General features: G+C 42.6%; 1 protein-coding gene across 2 annotated transcripts; it reads left to right on the forward strand.

Annotated features, from left to right (window-relative positions):
• Positions 1-3,844: 3,844 nt before the first annotated feature.
• On the forward strand, positions 3,845-21,306 carry TMEM248 (transmembrane protein 248). 2 transcript variants are annotated; one of them, XM_019545529.1, is made up of 7 exons: positions 3,845-3,976; positions 12,343-12,519; positions 13,325-13,610; positions 14,863-15,013; positions 16,662-16,845; positions 17,400-17,543; positions 18,856-21,306. In XM_019545529.1, exons 2-7 carry the CDS (start codon positions 12,361-12,363, stop codon positions 18,874-18,876), a joined length of 945 nt encoding a protein of 314 aa, XP_019401074.1. In that variant the 5' UTR covers positions 3,845-3,976; positions 12,343-12,360; the 3' UTR covers positions 18,877-21,306. The 2 variants fall into 2 exon arrangements, with proteins under 2 accessions (XP_019401074.1, XP_019401073.1); XM_019545528.1 differs by lacking the exon at positions 3,845-3,976 and adding an exon at positions 11,223-11,390.
• The last annotated feature ends 2,881 nt before the right edge of the window (positions 21,307-24,187 follow it).

Below are 24,187 nucleotides of genomic sequence, written 5' to 3' on the forward strand. Positions count from 1 at the left end.
TGCCCTTGTTAATGACTTCTTCAAAAATTCCTCTTGGCTTTTACTGTAATGTTGATTTAGGGTTTAATATACATTGTATTTATATTTTTCTTCATATTTGTAGAGGGGGAGAAATCTTAGCCTTTCAAGTACTGTATTTGTTGTCAGAACACTGTCTAATTGAAAGTCTGAAGGCCTCAACTATCTGAACTGTTTTTGCTCTTACAAGGAGACCATGTGTGAAGTACTCAAAAATAGCAAATAGCTATTCTTCAGTCTGTTTATAGCTAAGTTATTTCATTGCTTGCTTGCTTGCTTGTTATCAGATCACAGCGTACCTGCAGAGACATTAATCCTCAGATCTTCCATGAGGCAGATAATTAGCACCATTCCCACTTTACAAACTGGAAACCAGGTGGAAAGGTTATGACTTACCCACAGCCACAGCTGAGACTAGTGTTGGAACTGTTGGTACAATTCCAGTCTCGTATGGGAATTTGGGGTCTGATCCAGTGCTTGGGAAACGGGGCTGCCTAATAACGTGTAAACAAACTTTAAAAGCAAATGTCTTAGTTTCCTTTCCCACAGACGTACAGTACAATAAGTTTGTCTAATGTAAATGTAAGCTAGTTAAGTTGGCAAATACAGCGCCAGTAAGTGCGCTTTGCGGTGTTCCAGATAAATAATAACAGTAATTCCTGTCCCAGTGATAGTAGTGAGACAGACGTGAAAGGGACATGATACAGTGGAAATCCAGAAGAGAAAGTAACGGGGGGGAGGTTATATGTATTTTAATATTGGCCCAGTTTGGGTATTGCAGGAATTACTTTACTGGTGAAATAACAAGTCCCCACAGTTCGAGTAGTATATGGGAGCAAGTACTTGGTAATGAAAATATTTTATTCTCTGATCAGTTCAAAATAATTCTCTGAAATGCAGGGAAAGCAGGCTCCTCCTCTTCCCCCTGTTGCAATAAAATGTAGTTAGAGGTTTTTCTCGGACCATTTTAACGTCAGAAATTCTCTGTTAATCAGAAAAGTCATCTTAATATCAGGGAAAATATTTCACAATAAGAACTGGTCAAGCTATGGAAAAAACACTGGTTTCATCTAATCACTGCGTTAACGATAACTGAATCTTGCTGTTTAAATGTGTTGGTCGGTGATTCTGCCCAACTATTGTCGATGTTCACAAATAATCCTGTAGCATATGTTCTTACCTCGTGGCTGTGCAGCTCGGATGAAGGTTGGTGATGCACCTGAAAGGGGCCTTAGATTCTAATATGCAAACGTGGTGCTAGTCATTAGAGGAAGATGGAAACGTGGCTCTCTTCCTTCAATAGATGGAGCCGAGTCATGACCCTTCCATAATAAATTAGCCATCTAGAAGGAAAATGTTCTGATACCCATATGACATGCATTTCTTTTGGCCTCTTTTTACTTTTGGCACCCTCTACTTGTCCCATTTGCTGTCTCTGGCCTTCTGGTATAGGAACCTGTAGGATTTCTTTGTTGGAAAATCAGCTTTATTCCTTAATTGGCCAGAAAAAGCATGGCATAGCTGCACTCCGTATTGTGATAATGCATCGGCCTGATTTCTGACCACCTCGGGAAGGATAAAAATCTCAACTGAATCACTGATGTGTACCAGCACCACCTGTGTTTAGGGATGTTAGATGAGACGGCCATTCTGTGACCTCACAGTACAATACTGAACTGCTGTGGAGAGTTTTCAGGTGGGTTTGAAGGAACAGTTTTTGCAGTCTTGCATACATTAATTTGCAGACACAGGTGTGAGCAACACGGAGAGCCCCACTGTAACAGAGGTTTGTCATCTGCTGCTGTTTTTGGGCAGTGCTAACCCTGCTCAGAACAAGGTCTGTTTGACAGCATGATTAAAACAAGAGCCTGCCTAAAGCAGTGGTTTTCAACCTGTGGTCCGCAGACCCGTGGGGATGTTGCAGACTGCGTCTAAGGCATCTGCCAAAGATGACTGATGAATTAAAAGTATGTGAATAGCCACACTTAGGATTTAGAGTGGTCTGCACCTCCATTTTAAATGTTTTTATGGGTCGGTAATTGAAAAATGGCTGAAAAGCACTGGTCTAGACTGAGATCCTCAATGTTGCCGATGAAGGAGAGGCTTGAACTGCTCTTTGAGACCGAAGTAGTTATTCAAGCGTTGGCTACATCTAGGTGGGGGTGAAGATGTAAGGCATGACCGGTCCAGGGATAAATTCCTAGCCTATGTATCTGGTACTTGGATACTACGGGAATGAGGGCTTCCATAGGGAGCTGCTTCTTGAGAAGCAAAGGAGGCTGGCCTGGGAGGTGGGGTACCAATGTGCCCATTCTCTTTGCTCACGCTTGGTGGCTGGGACTTCATTTCTGAAGCGCTATGGTGGAGAGAATTAACTCTGAAAGAAAGTGGTACAATAAAGCCCAAAACTTCCTGGAGGTCAGCACAGGAATTAGGTTGTTGTCTAGCCTCATTTGAGCTTTGTTCTTGGGTTGGCTAGCTCCAACTGCGAAACCTGCCAAACGAATTAATCCTCTGACACTGTAATGATCTGAAGGCAGGAAGCAACAATTTGTGAATAAACCTAATTGGCCAACGCACCCTGCAGGTGACTGGAAAGTTTGCTAGGGGCTGCGTTTCTGCTTTGGCTGAGGCGGGTGAGATAACAACTTGAGTGTTGCCAAAGTTTTCCCAAGAGGACGACTTTGTTCACTTTGTCTCTTGCACGCAACAACTCGCCTGAGGTTTCTGAAACCAAGCCTCGTGCGATTGATTTTACCTAGAGCGTCATTCCCCTTCCAGCAACAAATGAGCCAAGTCTGGGTTTGGCACAAGGACTCTGCTCGCTTTGGAAAGTTGCCCGCTCCTACGCCAGAGCCGGATTTAATCCAAAGCCTAATGGAACACAAGGGCTTTATTGCGATACAAACCCACCCCGCGTTAGGCCAGCATCTCCTCCCTTGGGCGGTTGCAGGAATGGTCTTTAGGCAGAGCAGGAAGGGGGCTGTGCATTATCTTTAACATGAGTGATGGTGCAGGAAGGATGCAGGGGTTTCTTAGAGCCATCTCTTTCCTTGGCCCAACGGTGGCGCTGGGACGAAGCTGGGCAAGACCCTGCGTGTCAGGTGGGAATAGGGTGGCTGTCATTCTGGTTTTCCGCTACTCTGTCCTCTACTGAGATGAAACCCGGTGCCTTTACGTCCTGGCTTCAAGAGGAAATAGAGGACATAAAGGCATGGGTTGAGATCTTTTCCTCTTCGAGGGACAAATAGAGGACATAAAGGCATCTGGTTTCGTATCGATCGAGGACAACCGCACCGTCCTCTACGATGTCCACCCTAGGTGGGAGACGGGCCCTTTTCCCCACTCCCAGGTGTGCTGCGTGACCCGCGGGAGATGCCCGGAGCAGGCAAGGTCCCACCCGGGGGCACCTGCACCGGGCAGGGGCTGCAGGGCCCGGGCAGCTGTGGCCTTAGGGTTGCTGAATCCCTGCCAGAGTCATGAAGAGACTTAATGGTGCTGCCCTACAGCTGTCTTGCGGCTCTCTTTAATGCTCTTAAACAGATAAACCGCCGAGAGTCAAAATGCAAGCAGAGCCCCCCCCCCTTGCAACCTACCCCACCAAAAAAAAAAATAGTTGCAACATTTTGGGGGTCCCCCCGGACCCGCCGCCCAAACCCCCGCGCGTCGGCCCTGCTGCAGCGTCCGGCGGCTCCGCCCCCGCCTGTGACGCCACAGAGGACGGGGCGGGGTCCGCGTTGCGGGCCGCCGGGGAAGTTTGTCCCCCCCGCGCCGCCGTCCGTCTGTCCGCCCGTCAGCGGGGCTGGGTCAGAGGTGACGGCTGCGTCCCCGGAAGCGGCGGCGGGCGCGGCTGAGGCGGCGGCGCTGAGAGCGGCCTGGTCCCGGGCGGGAGCATGGTGCAGAGCCGGCCCCGGCCCCCCCGCCGCCTCTGAGCCCGGCCGGGCCGCGCCCGCGCCCGGTAAGCGCCCGAGGCGGCTCCCTCCATTGGGGGGGCACACCCGGCCCTTCCCCCTCCCCCTCCGCGCCAGGTGCCAGGTATGGATGTGGGAGCATACGGGTCTCGTTCTCCTCCCCGGCCTGTGTGCCTTGGGCGGGTGGCATCGCTGCCAGGAGCAGAGCTGCCCGCCCCGATGGGAACGGCGTGTTGTGGTTTTTCTTGTTAAAAAGGCATTGGGGCTCTTGCTTGCTGGCACTCAGAAGGGCGGGGGAGTTGGGAAAGCGCGTGGGGCGAAGCTCCCGGGGCGCCTGCTCTGCTCAGTCTGGCCTTGCGAGAGCCGGCGGGTCATGTTTTGGGAAGGGTCGGCCTTGAGCGGCGAGCGGGACCTCGGGGTCCGGCGAGCTCGTGCAGCCGTGGGCTCCTCGCCGCTTCCCTCAGACTCGCGTGGCTAGCCCTCGTTCAGCGGCAGCGCTGGCTGGCCTGCGGGACTTGAGGATTAACCGCTTGAAACGGCAGCAGTTGCCTCGATCTTCAGGTGAAGCCCGCGGGACGCTTCGCCCATCGACGCTGTGCTTTTACGTTGTCGTGACTTAGGGGTGGTTTGTTAGAAGAGGCTCAATTCAGTTGTGTCACAGCATTATTTTCAGGGGTGTCCTAGGGTCGCTGTGTGGGTCTGAGACGAGAAGACGTGCGAAAAACTCGAACTCTTGGTTCCAGAATGAGACCAACTGGGAAATCACAAGAAAAGCGTCCTTTTCTACAAGCTGTTGGGATGCTCTCATGGACCCAAAGAAAGACAGCCTTGCGTCTTTGGCTCCCTCGGGCAAAAATGCCGTTTATTTCCTACTTATGGGGACTTTTCCCCATCCTGTGCCATCTATTCTTTTCCCAGAGCCTGGCAAAGGGGCTTTGATCCCAACAGCTGGTGGAAAAGCACAGTTTTCTTGCGATTTCCCAGTCGGTCTAATAAAATGTATCACTTTGGAACCAAGAGTTCTAGGATTTTTTTGTACATCTTCTAGGCTGTCATCCTTAACTTTGAGTTTCAGCTGCTGAGCCGCTCATCTCGGTCCATTTTGGGGTTGTGGGCTGCACCGTCCAGCCTGTTTCTTTGGCTGGCTCCACAGTGCTGTTCTGCCTGTTCTGTCACGTCGGGTAAAGCTGCCATTTCTTTGATCTGCCAGTCACTGTCTGTTGTGATTCAAGTTGTGCTTGGGTCTCTCAGTCTCGCAGAAGTTCTCATTAGAAAACTAAAGCCTACAGGAGAGGAGCCTTCTGCTAACTCTTTTTTTTTTTTTTTTTTGCTGATTTGAGTCTGTGTACTTTTTAATGTGTAGCCTTTAATGAAACCAGTATTTGCATCTGAACCTCCTTAAACCAGTCATTTGAAAAGGCTTTTGGTTACTGAGCTGTGTGAAATGCTTTTTCTTTTTTTTTTTTTGTTTTTTTCTAGCCAAACTAGGAAGCTTTCCCAAAAATTTAAGGCATGTGGAATTTGTACAGTTCTCAGCATATGGTCCGAAGAATGTCTGTTTCTTGGTAGGAAACACACAGGTTGTATAACACTGGCTCCATTTTTTTTTAAACTAACTTATTCTTTGGCTTCTCATTTCTATACTGTCCTGTTAATGAACAATCAGGGAAAACATTTTTTTTTTTTTTTCCAAACTGTAAAATCATCCTGCTCCAGTATCATGACACTTCCTGCTTACGGTAATTGGTATTTAACCAAGCAACTTTTAACCCAGGGTTGTTGTAAGCAACAACATTGGAGGCATAAAAGTCAGTCCTACATGCAGGCTTGCCTTTTTTTGTCAGTCATAGTGCAGAAACTGCAACAACTTAAAACTCTGCTGGGAGAGAATTTCCGGATTTTCAAGCGTGTGTGTGTATCTGTCTGTCTGTCGCTAGATAGATAGATTTGTACAGCTGGGTGTTTTTAAACCATATTTATTCCCTGTTAAACTCAGAAGCTTGTGTCCACTGAGTTACTTTGGGAAGGTTTCCTGGGGCACTTTCATTTCCCTTGGTTCAAAACTTCCTCCCCATCCCCTTTTCCTAAATCTTCAGATGCACTGATTTCCTTCAAGTCATTTTAATAGCAAGAACTTGTTTGCACTTATCAAAATTTTTCCATAAATGTTACTTCAGTCTCTAATTTTACGAAGATTTTTTTTTACATAATACAATGCTCTACTGACTGCAGTTCTCAGGTGATTATGGATTGTGTTAAGTGCAAGATGTTGGACTCCAGCACACTGTAGTTGAGAAGGATGCTATATGTTTGGAATTTCCTTACACGTGGTTGTCTTGCTTAGAGACACACTAGTTTCTCCTTTCTGTTTTTAATTCAGTTTGTGTGCTTGATTTTTTTTTTAATTTCTGTCCTAATTATCTCTGAAAACCATTTGAACTCGCTGGTCTTCAGAGAGCTGTGTTTTAGTTGTTGGATTATTGAGCTAGGGGTCAGGAATGTTAATGCTCTTGTTTTAATCTCTAGTCTGACCCTAAACCTCATTGTAGCTGTGAACAAGTCACTTTACCTCTCTCTCTACTTTTTATAGGTATGAGAATCAAGATGAATGCTGCTCATGTACCTTCCTTTAACTAACCTGCATTAACCTGTTCTCTTATTTCTGTGCCTTTTTTAGTCTATATATAAAGTCTGTGTTCATGGGTTTGATAGCAGGCTTGCAACTGTGATTATTCCTAACAAGGTTATATGCAGAGCACCCTAAATGGACCTGTATGAAAGCCAGTTGAGTTTATTTAGCTGTGGGGGATCATTTTGGAAATTCATGATCAAACTGCTAATTTTCTAACGGCCTACTAACTTTAATTTTAATTGAGAGAGGCTGTGATTCATGAGAGCAAAGAGATATGAAAACAATCTGGAAGGGCCTTGGATTAAATGTACATCTGAACATCATCTTTGATTGCTTAGGTGCACTATAAGCTGGTGAATCTGTATTTTTGCCTTACATTAGGTTGTAGTGATATAAGAATCTTAGTTGGGTATTGGGAATTCAGGGTTTTTTGTTAAAGAAGGCAGATGCATGTTTTTTCTTGATTCTTAATCTCACCTCTACTTCGGAGGCACATAAGGGCAGGAGTGGGAGGTTAACTGGGAAATCTGCGCTGAACGTTAAATCCAGAGGTTTGGGGTCAGGCTCTGAGCATGTCTGTAGAAAGCAGCTCTGCTCTCTGTTACTGATACAAGTTGTAGGCTGTTTATTTTCACCTTTCGGGGGCATTTTGATTCCTCAAGGATATGCTAAAGCAAACTCTGAAGTTCTTGGTTTTGCCCCATGGTGATCAGTGGTAGAAGGATGGAAAACATGGTAGAAACATGTCCTTTTTTCCCAATTCCAGATTTCTTAGTGTGGTAGCAAGTTGTTTTGAAATTCCCATTAGAACAGAAAATGTTGATTAATAAGCTACTTCTGTCGCTGAAAGAAATCTATTTCAAAAGTTAGAAATTCTGACTCCACTAATAAAAATCCCATTATTTTATAAAAGGGAAGCCTGTGCATGTCTGGAGACTTGTGCTTTTCTTTGGTTTGTGTCTTGTAAGTTAAAGTTTTGGGGACTCTGGGGCTTTCTGTCCTGTTTCAGATTTTGGGGGAAAATGAGTTTATTTTGCTCAGCAATCTGCCTCTAGGTAACAGTTAAAAATATTTTTATTCAGTCTTGATTGTAACCTGGAGGGGGACTGTTTTATGCTTTAGAAGCTGCTAAATTCTTCAGGAGAATTACAACAGGCAGTGTTAGCTGTTGATCTTTTGCAGGTTTAATTTTAGCAATTTTGATGTTCTACCCTTGAGTCATGCCTTGAAGAAAATAAAATCTCACTTAATTTATTAGACCAGTGGGTTGGGACTTTTTTTTTTTTTCAATCTACTAATGTTTCCTGTTTTTGATTGTGAAGGTTTTGAGATCAACACTGTGCTTTGCTTTTGTGTTGTTGTTACTTACGGCTGGTTTGTTAGGAGAGTCGCAATTCAGTTGTCACACAACATTATTTTCATGCAACTGTGACCGCTTTCCTAAATGCCATTGGATTATTAGCCGTGGGACATATTTGAAATCTGCACTTCTGGTAAACCTCAGCATCACTGTACAGCTAAGGTAACAGGCTTTTTAGAGGTAGTGAGTAGTTCAGATGTAAAGGTGTAAAGTCTTAAAGGGCCACTGACAAGCAGGTAGATCAGAACTGGACTGACCTGGTCACAGTGCTCTCATAGCTATTTTCTCCTTCAAATATTTCAGAATATCTTAATCTTTCATATCTAGACTGATAGTTTTTATGCACAGCAAAAGAGGAAGATGATGGTTGTAAAGAAGTGGCTTTTCATTTTCTAGTTTTCTAGGAGAAGCTTATAACTGGTGGGACACACCATTTTAAAATTACAGAACACCTTGACAGGCCTCCATGTTTAAAATTTATATTTTGCTTTTCTCCCTAGCGATTTGGCATTCTAATCTTGGTACCTACTTCGATGTGATATGCTGGTTTGGGGTTGTGAATGTAGCTGCTTGGATGTTAAGGCCAAGAAGTGGAAATTTATTAACGTTTACCTTTATTTATTAGCATTTTGTGTTTTTGGAGGAAACATCAAGTTCCCCTTATTTGCCAGGTCCTCGTGAAAGACTCATTTCAAGTGTTCTACCTTCATAACTGTTTTCATATATTTATTCATGAGGATTGAAAACTGTGCTCCCTTGAGCTTGCTGTATTTGGTGTTCTACCAGTGCCAAGAACGTGTTGCAGCCAGGGAACAGGTGACTGTTTCCTGGTCTTCTTGCCTTTCAAGATAGTTACTGATACTCTGCTTGCTTCAGATTCTGGTTTTACCCTTACCAGTGTCTCTTGTTTTTGGTGGTTTTGTTTTTTTAAACTGTAGCCTCAGCTCTATATCTCCTGGCCTTGTAATGTCTAGTGCAAGGAGAGCTATGCCTTCCCCGCAGTGTGTTTTTTTTTCCTGTAGTTACTGACACATGCCCTCAACCTTAACTCAGATATAACAGTGCTGTTTTTCTTGGAATTTCTGTCAAAAGCAAGGCCCTTTGGATTTTTTGTTTTTTTGTTTTTTGCATACTCTATTGGCCTTGAGATTAGTATGGGCTGTATTAGTATGGGTTAAGTGTTTGCGAGGGCTGGTGTCGAGGGGACAAGTGGAGGGTTGCTCACAGCGCCAGTGTTTGAGTCTCTTCTATACTTTGCATAATTAAAGAATGATACCTGATGGTTCGTTGCCCTTCCTCGGAGGAAGTCAGTGCACTATGCAGATATTTGCAGAAACATTCCTAATGTCTGTCCATCAGCGTAACTATATAAAACAGGTACGAGAAAGTTAAGTGAAGCTCATAAAATTGCACAGAGAGCCTGGAGCAGTTATGAAAAAGGAACTGGAGCTGCTCTCCAAATGGGGGGCTGATGGCAGCTTCCAACCAGACCTTACTAGAACCCAGCCAGGCTTGCCTGGAGTGCTCAAAGACCCTATCAGCGTTGCCGAAATCTCTATAAACTACAGAGATGCAGCAGGCCATGTCCGTGGCCAGCTCCTGCTGTGCTGATAGTGGCCACAGGTTTTGTGCTACAAAGCAGCAGTCCCACAAAGGTGGTGCCCCCTCACCTCCAAATATATTGGTGTGAGGCTGACAGAAGTGTTTAGATATTCTTTAAAACGGAGTTGTACTTGAGTGCTGTCTTCCAGGCACGTTCCTATTCCAGCACTGATCTGCGTAGGAAGGAATCTGGGAGCACTGAGTTCCAGTGATGTTAAAAACCTAAGGTGTATGTGTGTGTCCCACACACCCTTCCAGATGCTCAAAGGGCCCTGCTAGCCTTTGAAAATTGCAGGGAGCAACACTTTCTGATTGCATTTAAAGCCATTCAGTTTTATGTGAATATTAAGCCACAAGTGCTTGAAAGCTGGTGCTCCTGTAACACAAAGAATTGACCTAATGCATTTTTTTTTTTTTTTTTGGTATTGTAGCTTTCAGCGCGTCAGTCTTTGTGGCTGAGTAAAACCCCTTGGGGAACAGGACTTCTAATGAAATTGCTGGCAGTCCCTTAATTTTACTAGGAACTGCAGTGCTGTCTTTGCTGTTGGGTGACATCCCGCTTTGATTAAATGCTGTAATAAACCTTGCATCTGTGTTAGTTTTTCAAAAAGGAAATTCAGAAGGGACCACTTGCTGAACTAGCTTGGCTTGTGGGTTTTTTGTTTGATCTGTTTCCATGTTGACATGCGTCTCTGCTGTTCCTAAACTGAACATTCAGGATTTTTAAGCAGGGTGAACACTTCAGACATTTCCTCAAGTGGCATCACATCCTGCCAACAGCGAGATGGGAGACAGAGCTTTAGGAGTAAGGGCCATTGCTGCTTTATTTTGTTACCTGAGGCAATTCTCCTCTTGTGCCTGCCTCTTACCAAGCTAGCAGCAAAGCTTTTCTTTGTTTGTGCACTCTGGTGGGATGTGTTTTAATGTCTGTCCACTTAACCTTCTTTTCCCGCTTGCTCTTCTACAGCCTTTTGCTATCCCACACTCCCATGCTCTTAAGTATTTTTAGAGTTGGATGCTTATAGTGCTGTCAGCGATTCATGCTGACGCAGTGCCTGGCGTTCCTGGTCTTTGGAAAGTACTTGGAAATCGCTGGAGCGAGACTGAGCTCTGTGTTGTGAAATAACTCCTTTTTTTAACGAGGAGGTTGTAGGGGTGAAGCTGCATGTGTAAGGCTGTGCTGTGCTGTAGCCACAGGAATTCAACCTTCTCCTTACTGAACTAACCTTTCCCTCCCCTAAATCAATATAATTTTTTTCTTCCTAGAAAAGAGGGACTGAAACTTCCTTGTCAGTAAAATATTAGGAATACATGGGAGGAAAAAGAGAGGCTGCAGGCCTCCTGCAGTGTATGGGTCGCATCGACTACGTGCTTATAATGAGAAACCGTAAGGTGTACACGTGCAGAGAGCAGAATCCCTGACTTCATGAGACTGATCAAGGAATCATTTTCAGCCCAGCCTTTGAGAGCTGGGGATTAACCTTACCAATGCCATGCTCATGAGCTGCTTGTCTAGCAACTTTTCTGTGTCTTTCAGAGCTTGCATATACAGCATAATTGTCCTGTCCTTCTGGATGCTGCAGAGATTAAAAGACCTTTTCACAGGACTACAGATCAAGCAAACCCGTTTCTCTTTATTTGCTTTCTGTTCCCCGCTTGCGCAGCTTCTGGAGTGGATGCCTCAGAGCTGCGCTTTAACACTTGGCTGTTTGTTTTCTTTGTGGGTGGAGATGAGTGAACTCCAAAAGAACTTTGTTCCCTTCACTGGCATGCTGGAAAGATTAGCTCATTCAAAAGAAATGAGGAATCAATAGGATTAAATGGCAGCTCCGGTCCAAAAAGTTCTTACTCAATAGCCATGCTCTGTGTAAGTCCCATCTTTATGTATTGACTTGAGTAAGTTTATATTTCTGTTGATGCTGCAGAACCAACAGAAAGGAGCCAGTTGGATTCTCTTCTTGCTCACTCAGTAATAGAATTGTTAGGGGTTTCATTTACGAAATCTTTCATGTGTGAGCCTGAAATGCTCCATCCCAACTCAGATCCAAGTTTACAGGTCTTAATGGTGGAAAAATTCTGTCCGTCTTCTTTATGAACTCATCAGATTTGGGCTGCACTTAACCAAGATGCAAGTATTTCATGCCTCCACGAGGCATTTCACCTTGTCACTTTTCAGAGTACAGTAGCATTTTAGAAGTGACATTTGTTTGGTGTCACTGCACAGTGCCATCATTGGTTTCACACATGACACAGACAGGTGTTTAATGCCTTTTTTTTTTTAAAATAGATTTTGGCCTCCAGCATGGAAGTACAGGGGTTCAACTGAGAATTTGCAGACCCTGCTCTGCAGGCTTCATTAAAATCAGATTTATGTAGTAATTTTACTAATTCAAGTACATGTGAATGGGATCCAAAAGTAGTTGCACAGGCCTTCTCCTAACAAGAGCTGAGAAAGAAAGCAAATGAAACGAGCTATATGAACAACAGGTTCCCGTTAGCTGGCAGTGATAGAAAGCTTGTGTTAGAAGTACTGATTCTGTTGCAAGTGGTGGTGGTGTTCTTTCAGTTCTTTTTTTTGCTTAGAAGTTGTATTGTTTGGGAGAGTGGCACTTCTTAAAGCTTTGCTTTCTCTCTCCTCTTTTTTTTTTAAAGACTTATTTTTATGTTTTCCAAGCAGAACAGTCCAACACAGATCATACTTTATGGCTGTTTAACTGGGTCTTATTTCAGTGAGCGTGACTGCATTTTTCTGTTAATTGGCTGACACTAAGAGATATTTCTTCCCCATGTCACTTGGTTTTACTTTTCTTTACTTTCAGGCGGATCTAATCAGAATAATGTTCTGCATAAACCCTTTGGAGAACCTGAAGGTTTATATCAGTAGTCGACCTCCTCTTGTGGTCTTCATGATCAGCGTAAGCGCCATGGCAATAGCTTTTCTGACGCTGGGTTACTTCTTTAAAATCAAAGAGATCAAGTCTCCAGAGATGACAGAGGTATAGTATGAACAGCCTGTGTATGCAACGTACACAGTTCTTGGGTTTAGTGTTGGCATACGCTGCCTTAACAAACTGAATTAACCTGTTTTTCTGAAAGTAAATACCCAGAATATCTCAGTTTACATCACTGTTTTGTTTATCTCCAGCCTGTAAGTGGGTGCTTCCTTTTTATAAAGAATAGTCTTCATTTTTAATTAATTTGATAAAGAGATGGATAGTGGCCTTTAGGAGGCTACATTAATTCTAGTAATGGAGTTTATCTTTTTTTATTATGTTCTGAGAAACAGTATGTTCATGGAGCTTCTCTTGTTTTTGGTGCAAGTTAACTTACAAAATTCTTCCACAATTGGGATTATGGACATGAGAGAGGCTTAAATGGCAATTCCTTGTATCCTCTGTGGAACAGAATAGAGTTCTTGGGTAGAATAAGTCGGTGTTGAATTTACCAACATTACTTCAGCTGTATATGTACAGTAGTTATACTGGACTTCCTACAGCTTTGAAAATAGAGAGACAGTCAGTTGGTGTGTGATAGGAATCAGAATTGCTTTTGATTTAACAAATAAAGCTAGGTATGTCTCTTTCTATGGAGAGTCAGTTAGTTGGAGTGTGATGGGAATCGGAATGAGCTTTTGATTTTAATAAATAATGCTAGGTATGTCTTGTTGAGATTTCAGTGAGCGTGTTTCTATTCACTGATGTTGGGGCTGGACTGAATTTGTATTTCAGTGACGTGTAGATTTAAAACTCTTGCTAGCCTCATCTAACCTCACTAATCTAATATAAATCTTGCTTCTTTAAGGACTGGAATACATTCCTCCTGAGGTTTAATGATTTGGACTTCTGTATATCAGAAAATGAAACCTTAAAGCATCTCATCAACGACACTACAACTCCAGAAAGTACAGTGACTAGTGGACAAGCCAGATCCTCTACGCAGTCACCACAGACTCTTGAGGACTCTGGCCCAATAAACATCTCTGTTACAATCACTCTGACACTGGACCCACTCAAACCATTTGGCGGGTATTCCCGTAATGTCACACATTTAAGCTCCACAATTTTTGGGCACCAAATTGGACTTTCAGGTATGCAAAATGTAAATATTTGAACTGTGTTTATAATCTTAGAAATGCTGGAAAACAGTATAATATTCATCCAGTTTTTTTATGAGGAGATGGATCTTTTTCCTAGAATTTATCTGCCTTGCCAATGTTGTCGTCATGTAGCAGGGGAACCTACATGGTTGATTTTGATAAATTTATTTTATTTTCCCTTAGGTTCAGAATGGTAGGGGTCATGTAGGCCTGCTGATTAACAAGATGATGCTTTGCAGTGTAAAATATTTACTGGAGAGACTTTTTAAAACGGCAGAATTCTCTGAAAGAAGCTGCTACGTGCTCCCTTAGCAGTCCCTACTCTGGTATACACTGAAGCTCTGGAGATTGCTCCCCAGTCAGATTTAGTGCCAGCTGTACACAAACTAGAAAGGCTGTGTTTGTGCTTTAAACAAAATATAACACAAACTTCCTAGGGACTGAAGTTGAGCAATTGAAAAGCAGCAAGTAATGATTGTTAAACTTTTCAGTGAGGCCAATTAGACAGATCCATTTGTAGGGATTTACTAGAAATGGTAAATAACACCTTCTTATGGTCAGCCCCTGCAGGTATTTAATGGGGTTTTATAATGGTGTTGTGAAATTAAGATGCTTGTATCTAAGAGATCCTGTAGCAAACATGCTGCAGCTGAAAATCTTTATTGCTGATGGTAAGTATCTCTCTTTAACTCTTTCCCAAGCTACATAATACAGTTTTGATTCAGGCCACCTGAATTTAAACTGTGTGTTAGTTACAGATTCATCCCTGTGAACCAAACTGTATCACCTCTTGGAGACCCCAGTGGTGATCTCTGGGCTCTGCCAGCTGGCATTGCTGAGCATGTGAAGGCACTTGTCTTTGGGTGGTTATATGTCTTGTATGGAATTTTTCAAAGTAAAAATGGAACTCTAGGAAAAGCAGGTGATAAGTCCAGGTTTGGGGATGAACAAGGCTAGCCTTTTGGTATTTGTAGGAAGGAACTTTCCAAAATCAAAGCCTTAAAGATACAATTGTGGTAATAGCAGATGCAGGTGTAATTGTGTCGAATAAGGGTGTGGTTGCAGGGGGGAGGGTGTTCAGCAGAAATGGGAGCTGTTTTCAGTTTACTCCTGCTCCCTCTGAATGATGGCCCCAAAATGCCACCACAGGGCTGGGTTTGGGCCCAGCTGTGTGCCCTCTTCATCCTCGTACTTGCCACTGTTTCCACTGTCAGCACAAAAACCACTTTTCTTATTCTAAAAGGCAGAGAATCCCACGAGGAGATAAACATTACATTCACCCTGCCTGCTGCTTGGAATTCAGACGACTGTGTTCTCCATGGGCACTGTGAGCAGGTGGTATTCACAACCTGTATGACTGTCACAGCAGCCAGCAATGTGTTTCCTGTCACAGTGTAAGTGAATCTCTAAACTGTTGTTCTTAGCAGTACATAAGCAGCTTCTGTTTAATGACTTGGATGCTTTTCTTCAGTGTGCCCATGAGTACCAACGGTGACTGTGAAAGTAAGGTGATCCCTTTTCCTTTGCTAGGATCACAGGAGAACAGGGCTGGCAGGGACCTCAGGAAGTCAACCCACTGCTCGAGGCAGAATTATCCCTGCCTAAGCTGTTCCAGACTAATGTATTTCTAAACCTGCTCTCAAAAATGTCCCATGATGGAAGTTCTACCCCTCTCTAGGCAATCTGATCCAGTGCTTAAATGTTCCTAGAGATACTAACCTGTTGATTTTCAGCCAGGATGCTGTGCACCCTGAGATCCTCTCAAGGGTACCACACAATGGTACACTGCCAGGTGCGTGCAGACGTGATTCACAAAAGATTTCAAATGGGAATCTATAGCGTCAAAAACATTCTGACCTGTGTTGGTCTTTCTGAGTTCTTTGCAGTCAAAAAACTCTCTTATTTTTCTGTAATCAAAAAACCAGTGAAAACTGAGCAGTGGTGTCTTCTAATGGGTGTAGAACTACTGTAATAGTTAAGACTTCTTGGAGATGACTCTACCTGGATTCAGTAGGAGCTGATGGTTACAGCAGGCACTGGAGGTTGTAAGATCTTCAGGCCTCAGTGAGAGTTGAAATAGATAAAGACTGGAAAATAGAAGGTACATTTATTAAAACCTTTTTTTAAGATGGGACAATGAGTACAGCTATGTATCCAGCAGGATAACTAAGGGTATTAGATCCTTTTATATCTATCAGTGAAAACCACTATGTTAAAAACTAGGTTTTATTATCATCATCTCTTATTGCTAGTTTGTTCAATGTCCAGGTTACTAGTGACTAAAATTTTTGATTATTATCTGGTGACTGGTGGGAATGTGGTCTGTTTTCTCCAGTAGAAAGATGGTCAAATGGCAGAAACAAGTATCCTAACAGGTCCACCTTTCTTGACGTGCAATGAGGAGACAAGGCTCAAATGTATATGCCAGCGAGTGACAGGTTTTCTCACATAAAGGCACTTTCAGAGGTGGGGTGGAAGCTGTGTGAGGAACCTTACACGGAAGCTGTCTGCACTGTACTCATTCTGCAAGTAGCACAGACCTTCATTCAATAAACAGTGGTGATAAAATCCATGTGTACAAAAAAGAAAAAGAAATGAAAAGGGGATTGAGAGTTGGGTTCTTAAAGAGTCGCATCACCCAGGTCCTGGTGGCGATAGGCTTGGTCTTCTGTACGTGTACCAGGATTCGTTATCTCCCAAAGAAGGTACACCCTGACCACAGTATTCATGTGCTACAAGAACTCAAATAGGGTTTGCCTTCAGGCTGTATCAGAATAAAAAAGGGAAACTGATATGTTTAAAAACTAGCACATAAATTATTGTTGGCTGACGCCTGGAACAGTTCTCAGTGAAAGATGTAGGCTGATACCAGCTCTGAACTTGTCTTTGCTTAAGCGGTTATATTTTGCTGTTATGCTATGAATGATTCTGAACAAAGCAACAATTAATGCAGCTGAAAGGCAGAATGGGTCTAAGCATATGTTGAAAGTTACCCGTACAAGACAGAAAATAGCAATTCGTCTGTTTTTGTTTGTTTTCCAGTCAGCCACCACATTGTGTCCCAGAAACATACAGCAATGCTACACTCTGGTACAAGATTTTTACTACAGCCAGGGACTCGAATACAAAATATGCACAAGATTATAACCCGTTCTGGTGTTACAAAGGAGCCATTGGAAAGGTCTATCATGCTTTAAATCCCAAGCTAACTGTTATAGTTCCAGATGTAAGTTCCACCTGCTTTTCTGTACTCTCACGAATGTTTGTCTGGTATCATGTTAATTAGATAAGGTACTCTGTTCCTCAGGTCCTAAGCTAGTGAGTGATGTGGCACTGCTTGGCCAGAGCTCTGACGGAGACATCTGCATTTCATGGCACCCTCTGTGTATCCCATATTTACCTCTCAGCCTCGTTGGCTAAGACCTGCATTTTCAAATCTGGCTGTTTAAAAGGTGCTACTAGTGGGAGGGTGCGCACGACTGTAGGAACAGTAAAATTACATTAAAGTAGTTGTAAAATTGCATTGAAGTAGTTGCTAATCTACATCAAATATTTTAACCCTAATTGAAAATTTGGGTCCATCTTCAGTGCTGAAACATGGGGCTGCTTCCTACCTTAAACTTTAAGCTGTGCTTTGGCAGTGTGAAGGATATCCTACGCATAGAGAAAAGAAGCTAGATTGGAGAGGTGGATTCTCCACTTATCTGCTCAGATGGCACTTGAATGTGAAACACCTTCTCTGTGTACAGAATCAGTAAAGTGTTCTGTTTCTCTTTGCAGGATGATCGCTCTCTAATAAACTTGCATCTCATGCATACCAGCTATTTTCTCTTTGTGATGGTGATTACAATGTTCTGCTATGCAGTTATTAAAGGTAGACCAAGCAAACTAAGGCAAAGCAATACAGAATTCTGCCCTGAAAAAGTAAGTCTGGCTATGATAATGCACACAACATTGATTCTTGTCAGGGCAGAAAGAAAACATCCTTTTTATATGTACTGACTTGACGTTATTGGTGCATGACTCCAGACATGCTGACTTGATCCTCTTTCAAGGAGATGCTAGCATCTCATAACATGATGCAGGCTGTAAAAGCTGCCTGGTTCTTTGCATTCGTTTCCAGACCCTGGAGGTCATGGAACCTTCTATCTTAATCTTTCCAGAGCATAAATGAAATACCCTGATTAATGCTGACTACACAGGGGATTCCTCTGTCCACTACCGCATTCAAACCTTGAGGAAATTGCTTAACCTCTTTGTGCCCCTATTACCATTTTTTTCAAGGAGCACTGTAACTCAGTACTTCCACAGGGTGATAATTTGCTTAATGAGTATTTGTCCAGTGATTGTAGCTCCTTACATTTAAGACTTTTATTGTATGAGTGTGCAATATTAGCTGAAGTTCACTAAATGCAGTAGTGATTTGGCTTTTCAGGTATCTCTAAGTATAACTTGTGTACACTGTATGTACAAAACTGGTGTTTTTATAAGCTCAAGTGAAAACATTGAATGTGCAGCTTGGAATGGTCCTAATACTTTTATCTAAAGAAGATGGGAAATTTTCGTTATACGAGAACTAGTTCTTTTGGGTGTAATTAATGTCAAATGAAATTAATGTTATTGCTTTGTTACTGGTGTAAGGCTGTTTTAATTATTATAGATTAGAGGTGCATTTTGCTGAAAGCGTTAGATACGGTTACATTTAACTTTGTAAGGCCTTTGGTAGATGTTACACTTGAGACATGATTAACCCATCAGTCATGTCTTAGTTCGTAACCGAGCCACACATTGATGCAATTAATGGTACAGTTAAATGGAGAATAAGTGACAAAATGTGTAATAATTTTGTGGCTGGCTCTTTTTGTGCCATAAATTGAATGTATGGCCAGCACTGATCAGATGAACAACACACCCAAGGCTGGACGTGCCAGTGTAGGGGGGACCTGTCACGATCCCTGCCTTCCCCTGCACTGGTAAGAGGGTGCAGTTGAGATCTGATCCCCGATTGCACAGTTGTGCCTCTTGTCATGCACATGTAAGTGGTTCTTGTTATTGCAGATCAGATCCCATCATACCTTAATTGAATGTCTGCCAAGGGCCTCGCAGAAAGTTATAGTTATATAAGGGTTCTCTGGATGGCAGTGGCAGATATTCTAGTTGCATGGAGATAAATAATGTGCAACTATTGTTGGCTGTGATTGTTTGAGTGTAATCAGCTGTTTTGTTTTGTTTTTAGGTTGCTTTGTCAGAAGCATAATCCATCGTCTCCTTTTACCGAAAATGACTGAGAACCATAATCATTGCCTGCTGAACCCAGAATGGGTCTTAACACTCTGTGAATACATTATCTTGCAATGTTGGTTTATTCCAACCAAAGACATTTCAAGTGCCTGTAATTGATTTGTACATATTTATAAAAGTATATTCAGAACAGGTCAGATGATGCACTTGTTCCGCATTGTAGTGCGGCCAGAATCTTTCAATCTTTACCTGTGGACATAGCCGAATGTTTGTGTAGATATGTTTAGTGATATGGCTACATATAGTCAGAGCAAGATATTTTTGTCTAGCTGCATCTGGGCAGGGTAAGATGCCTTTGCAAATGTCTCAAAAAAGAAAAAAAAAAAAAAACAACCAACCTCTCATCATCTCTGTTTTTGCCCAATGATATGTACAGTGTGTTTGAAACAAGTATGCACCTTTGATATAATACTGCATTTCCAAAGCCACTGATTGACAACATGTTTAATGTGTAGGTGTGGCTTCTATCTTTTTTTTTTTCTTTTTATCCATTTGCGCCTGGCTTGTAAGAAAGATATCCACAGTTTTAGATCTTTTGAAAAAGAAATGCATATTCACACTTTAATACAACAGTAGGTAGGACAAATTTGTGCTTTTATCCATCCTAAGGAATTAAAATGGAGTCAAGTCCCATTTTTTTTTTAATTGAAAAATGCTCAGTTTCATTTTTCACATGCCCAGTTGAATGGTAGAGCATTGATTAGCAGAGGGGTTGTATAGAAAGCATTTCACTTAGCTTCCTTTGCACAGCCCCTGAACCAGGAACTTCTTTGCACAGAAGCTTTCTAGACAGTCTCCAGAAAGTGAAGTTTTAAAAAAAAAAAAGCATTTTAGTAATCAGTTAGGGCTCCGTGCAGCTGGGGACAAGTATAAATAAGAAATGCACAAGACCTTGAAGACCATTGTAATGCTTCATTTTGGGACCTCCCATCCATCCATCTCTTGAGGGCAGCTGAAAATGACAAAGTTTTATTCACTTTGTCCAGTTCTTATATAATGCTGTTGGGTGAGGCAAAGCTGATGATTACTGGGCTAATCCTGTGGTGAATAAGCTGAAGGAAACCTTGCTCATAGACTCAACATTGGTCTGTGTCCATTCTGGAATCCAAGTAGTTCTTATTTCTTGGAGTGCTTTTTATTCTGAACCTTTATTTTCCATTACGGTCTTCTGCAGTCTCTCTCCAAGCAATCCACCAGTAACTTCTCTAATTCTCACAAGTCAGGGGTTTTCCTATGGAACTTTCCACCACTGCTTTTAAAATCTCACTGGTTGCCTTAACAACCCTTCATGCCATCTTTCCTCTTTCCTGTCAGGTACCATCATTATAGCTTTGTAAACAAGTGCATCTATTTTTTCTTTTGCTAGGTTTAGCTCTGCGGTGTGTGTGATATGTGAAACAATAAGCCCATATCCAAAAGGGCACTAGAGTGTTCTGTAGCCCATCACAGAGAGGTCCTTCCTGTTTTGGAGAGCTGTACTAATTTGCGTGCATTTTCCAAATGTTTCAAGTTTAAATAATTTGACTTTTCTTCAGGGAAATGGTTCCTTTACACCGTTTCACTTGCTTATACGGTGTATCGGTCACTTCACAATTTATTTATTCCCCCCCCCCAGACAATAAGATTTGAGCTTTAGAGACAGCCATTTAGTTTGGAGTCCAGGCAATAAATAAGGCTTCCATTCTTAGCTTGTGCTGCTATTTACTAGTAAAACGTTACCAAACCGAAGAAGTAAACTTAAATGTAGCTAGAAGGCCTAAAGTCAAGAGCATTTAGACTGCTCCTAACTTCTGTATTCCTAGCTGTTTGCTTTGTCCTCATCTTTGAGATCCACTCAGAAGTGATTGAGAACTGATGAGTTGGGGAGAGGAAAGCAAGTGCGTTGGTCAGTGCTGGTGAGAACCAAACACTTCCACAACACACATTGGTTATCATGTTTAAAAACAAGATGTATTTTGGCAAACTGCAGTGAAAACCCTAAAAGCCCTGAAGAGAAATAACCAAACTTGAAAGCACAATTTGACTTCTTGGGGGAACCACATTTTTAATGGAGATTATATTCAGTAATTACAGAATCTGCCTGCTTTAAAACATACCTACAGTCAAACCCAGCAACAACTGCATTGAGAAACATCAAAGCTCTGACTGTGACCTACCCATCCAAGGGGAGGAGTGTTAAGGGGGTATGTATCTTTTTTTCAGCCTTACCTTACCTCTTGGTACCTAGTATTGCAGTATAAGGGAGGGGAGGGGGGAAGGAAGACCCAGCAAGCCAAGACTGTAATACTTAGAAATAATGGCTTGTACTGAGGCACAATGTACAAAAGTTAAATGCAGCCAAACAGAAGGGTAAAAACTTCTTATTAAAGTGGTTGTTCGGATCATATTGATCTTTCCTTTGTTTTGTTTTGTTTTGTTTTCTTTTTCTTTTTAACTATGACTTGAATCAGTTTTGATTCTATTTGTAAGTGTTTTCTTGATAGAAACCTGCCATTTCTGTTGCATTTTTCTTTGGCATTACATAGAAAAATCTGAGCCTTGATTTTTTGTTTTGTTTTTTTTTGGGGGGGGGGGTGTTTTTTGTTGTGGTTTTTGTTTTTTTACCCTTCTCTGCAGGTGAGGTAGGGTTAAGATGGCTATTTTTTTTTTCTTCAGTTTTTTGTTTTGTTTTGTTTTTTACATTTCACTTGTCTTGTTGCATGATGGTTAATAGCTGATTTGGAAATTACATTTCTCTCCTAGATTAATTTTTGTGTTTGTAAGATGTGCATATTGCTTTGCAGAATAATAAAAAAAGAAAAAAAATATCTTGGTGTCTATATCTTTAGAGGTGTCATAAGTGATCTTTTTAGGCAGTGCAAGAGGGAATTCGTTTGGCAGCAGACTGAAATTTTGAACTCTGCCTTGTGCATATATGCTCCAGTAAACACTTCACCTGAGATGACTTCTTTTATAGTAGCTGCTTTCTCGCCCAGTGTAATAAAATGCAGTGCTTGTGACCCTCAAGACCATCTCATCCGCCCTTGGGATTAGCAATCCTGCATCTGATTATGTGGTTACAAATAGATCAAGCAAGCTTCATCAGCAAGGTACAAATTTCTGCACTAAAAAGGGAATAAGAGGAACTAAGATTTAAAAAAAACCAAAAAAAGTGTGTTGGGAAGAACAGAAATCAGTCTTGGCTACTTTTTTTTGAGACTGCTAATCCTTGTTGTGCATCAAATAATCATTTTCATTATTTAGATTGAAAGAAAATCTGAGCAGCCTGCTCTCTGTCCCAAAAGGCACCATTATTGTGTTGCAGAGTTAATGTCCTTTAGGGAATTCAATTCCCAAACAGAATGACTTTATATTGCAGAGTAAGAAACGGTTCAGGAAAAACTCCCAAGAACAGAAATAATCTTGCCTATGTTTCCCCAGGTTCACATAAGGTATAGACGCACATACATTTGGAGCACGTTCAAAAGGGAAGCAAATGTTATGTTCTGTTACTGTGTGGACAAGCTGGGTAGGATGCACATGTAATAAAATTGCTCCAATGTTTAACTCTGGGTGAAGCAGTGTTGAAGCTAGAGAGGTTTTGCTACATTTGAACAACTAGGTGCTGCCCTTCTGAAAGTTCCCTTTTTGAAATGGCTCCAAACATAGGTGTCCATTGCCATAGATAGCTTATTAGCTTCCTTATCAGACCTCATGCAGCTGGGAGGTTGACATTAAAACTGGCTGTTCTGCCTCTTGTTTTATCTATTTTAATTTTCTGGTGCTTGTGACAGCTGCTAGCATGTGGTTGTGATGTTTGTGTGGCAAGGCCAGCAGTAGAAATCCTGGAACCTAAACAGTCCTGTTTGTAGGATTACAAAGAAGAAATGGTCTCTCTCTTTTCCTCCAACCCATTAGATGTGGTATTTGGACTAAAACAGTTTCTCAAACAGAGCTTTATGCTGACATTTTTTCCCCATATCGTAGTGTTTTAAAACACTGATTGCTCTCATCCCTCTGTCCAGACTTGCCTTAAGGTTTTTGTTTCTTTACCTCCCCTTAAGAATCAGTTGCTTGGCCCCATTATAAACACAGTGTTTGAACTGGCTAAACTCATATATTGAGTATTCTGAACACAGATGTCCTCGAGCCAGCCATCTTCTGTATACCCTGACTGCAATGAAATCCACCTGGAATTCCTTTCCGATTTCTGGGGCTCAGCTTTGCAGAGCTAGTAAGGGCCTTTCTTAAGCTGGTTCTGGTCAGAAATTGCACTTGCATAGTGAAATCGGTGTCATCTCTATGTGCAGACCAGCCCTTTCATTTCTGCCGCTCATCCCTTTTCAGCAAGTTGGCCAGCTTGCAAGCCCTTTTATTCAGATTTGCTTGACAGGCGGCTCCCCTTGCTTGGGGAAGCAAAATGCAGCTCTTGCTTTTTACGGCTGGCATCTCCACTGCTACCCACTGAGAATGGCTCACTTTGAAAGAAATGCCCCTTTGTCACTGGCATTATGTTTAATGGAACAGGACCGTATCCTGGATCATTTCAGTACTGCTGCAGGTCACTGGAAAGTGCAGCAGAAAACATACAGGCAGCTGCTGACCAAGGAAATCCAGCAAGTCAAAAGCCAGCTTGAAACCAGCTGCAGCACCAACTTCTCAACCTCCCTGGCAGACTGCTGCATTGCATGCTTCAGGTGGGTGTTAACATCAGGTAGGAGCTCAGCCAGAGCCAGGTGTTGGCTATTTGACAAGGCAAGGATTTCCCATCTCCCTTCCCTGGGAAGCAGCAAGGAAGCTGTTAATAGCTGTGGCTGATACAGCACATATCCAAGAGCTAGGGATCTAAATCTGGCTGTAAATGTGAAAACCCAGCATTGATTCAAAGCAGGTATGTTTAGGGCTGGCCTCTCCCCAGTCCCTTGGAGAGGTGCGGCTCTGCTCACTTCAGCAGAACTATTTTTCCAAGAGACACCATGATGGGTGGAAACTATTTACATCTGCTTTTAATGCATCTGCTTTAAGGTCTAGCACTAACTTATTCCAAGGGCTGGGATCTTCCCCCTCAGCCTCTCCTGAGCCCTGTGTCCTAGGGTAGCTGCAGGGGCTGGCAAATGGGAGGAAACAAAGTGCTGGGGCACATAGTCATTTGTTTTCCATTTAACTCAAGGAAGCAATGCCAGCTGGCAAAGGAGCAGCTCCCCTCTGTGAGCTCCCTGGAACCCCTCCTACTTCCTGCAGAACATCCTGGTGAGAGGGACACTCGGGCTTCATGGAAAGCTTGTGTC

Source organism: Crocodylus porosus, unplaced genomic scaffold (genome assembly GCF_001723895.1).
Source record: "Crocodylus porosus isolate Cpor-Errol unplaced genomic scaffold, CroPor_comp1, whole genome shotgun sequence".
NCBI lineage: Eukaryota > Metazoa > Chordata > Crocodylia > Crocodylidae > Crocodylus > Crocodylus porosus.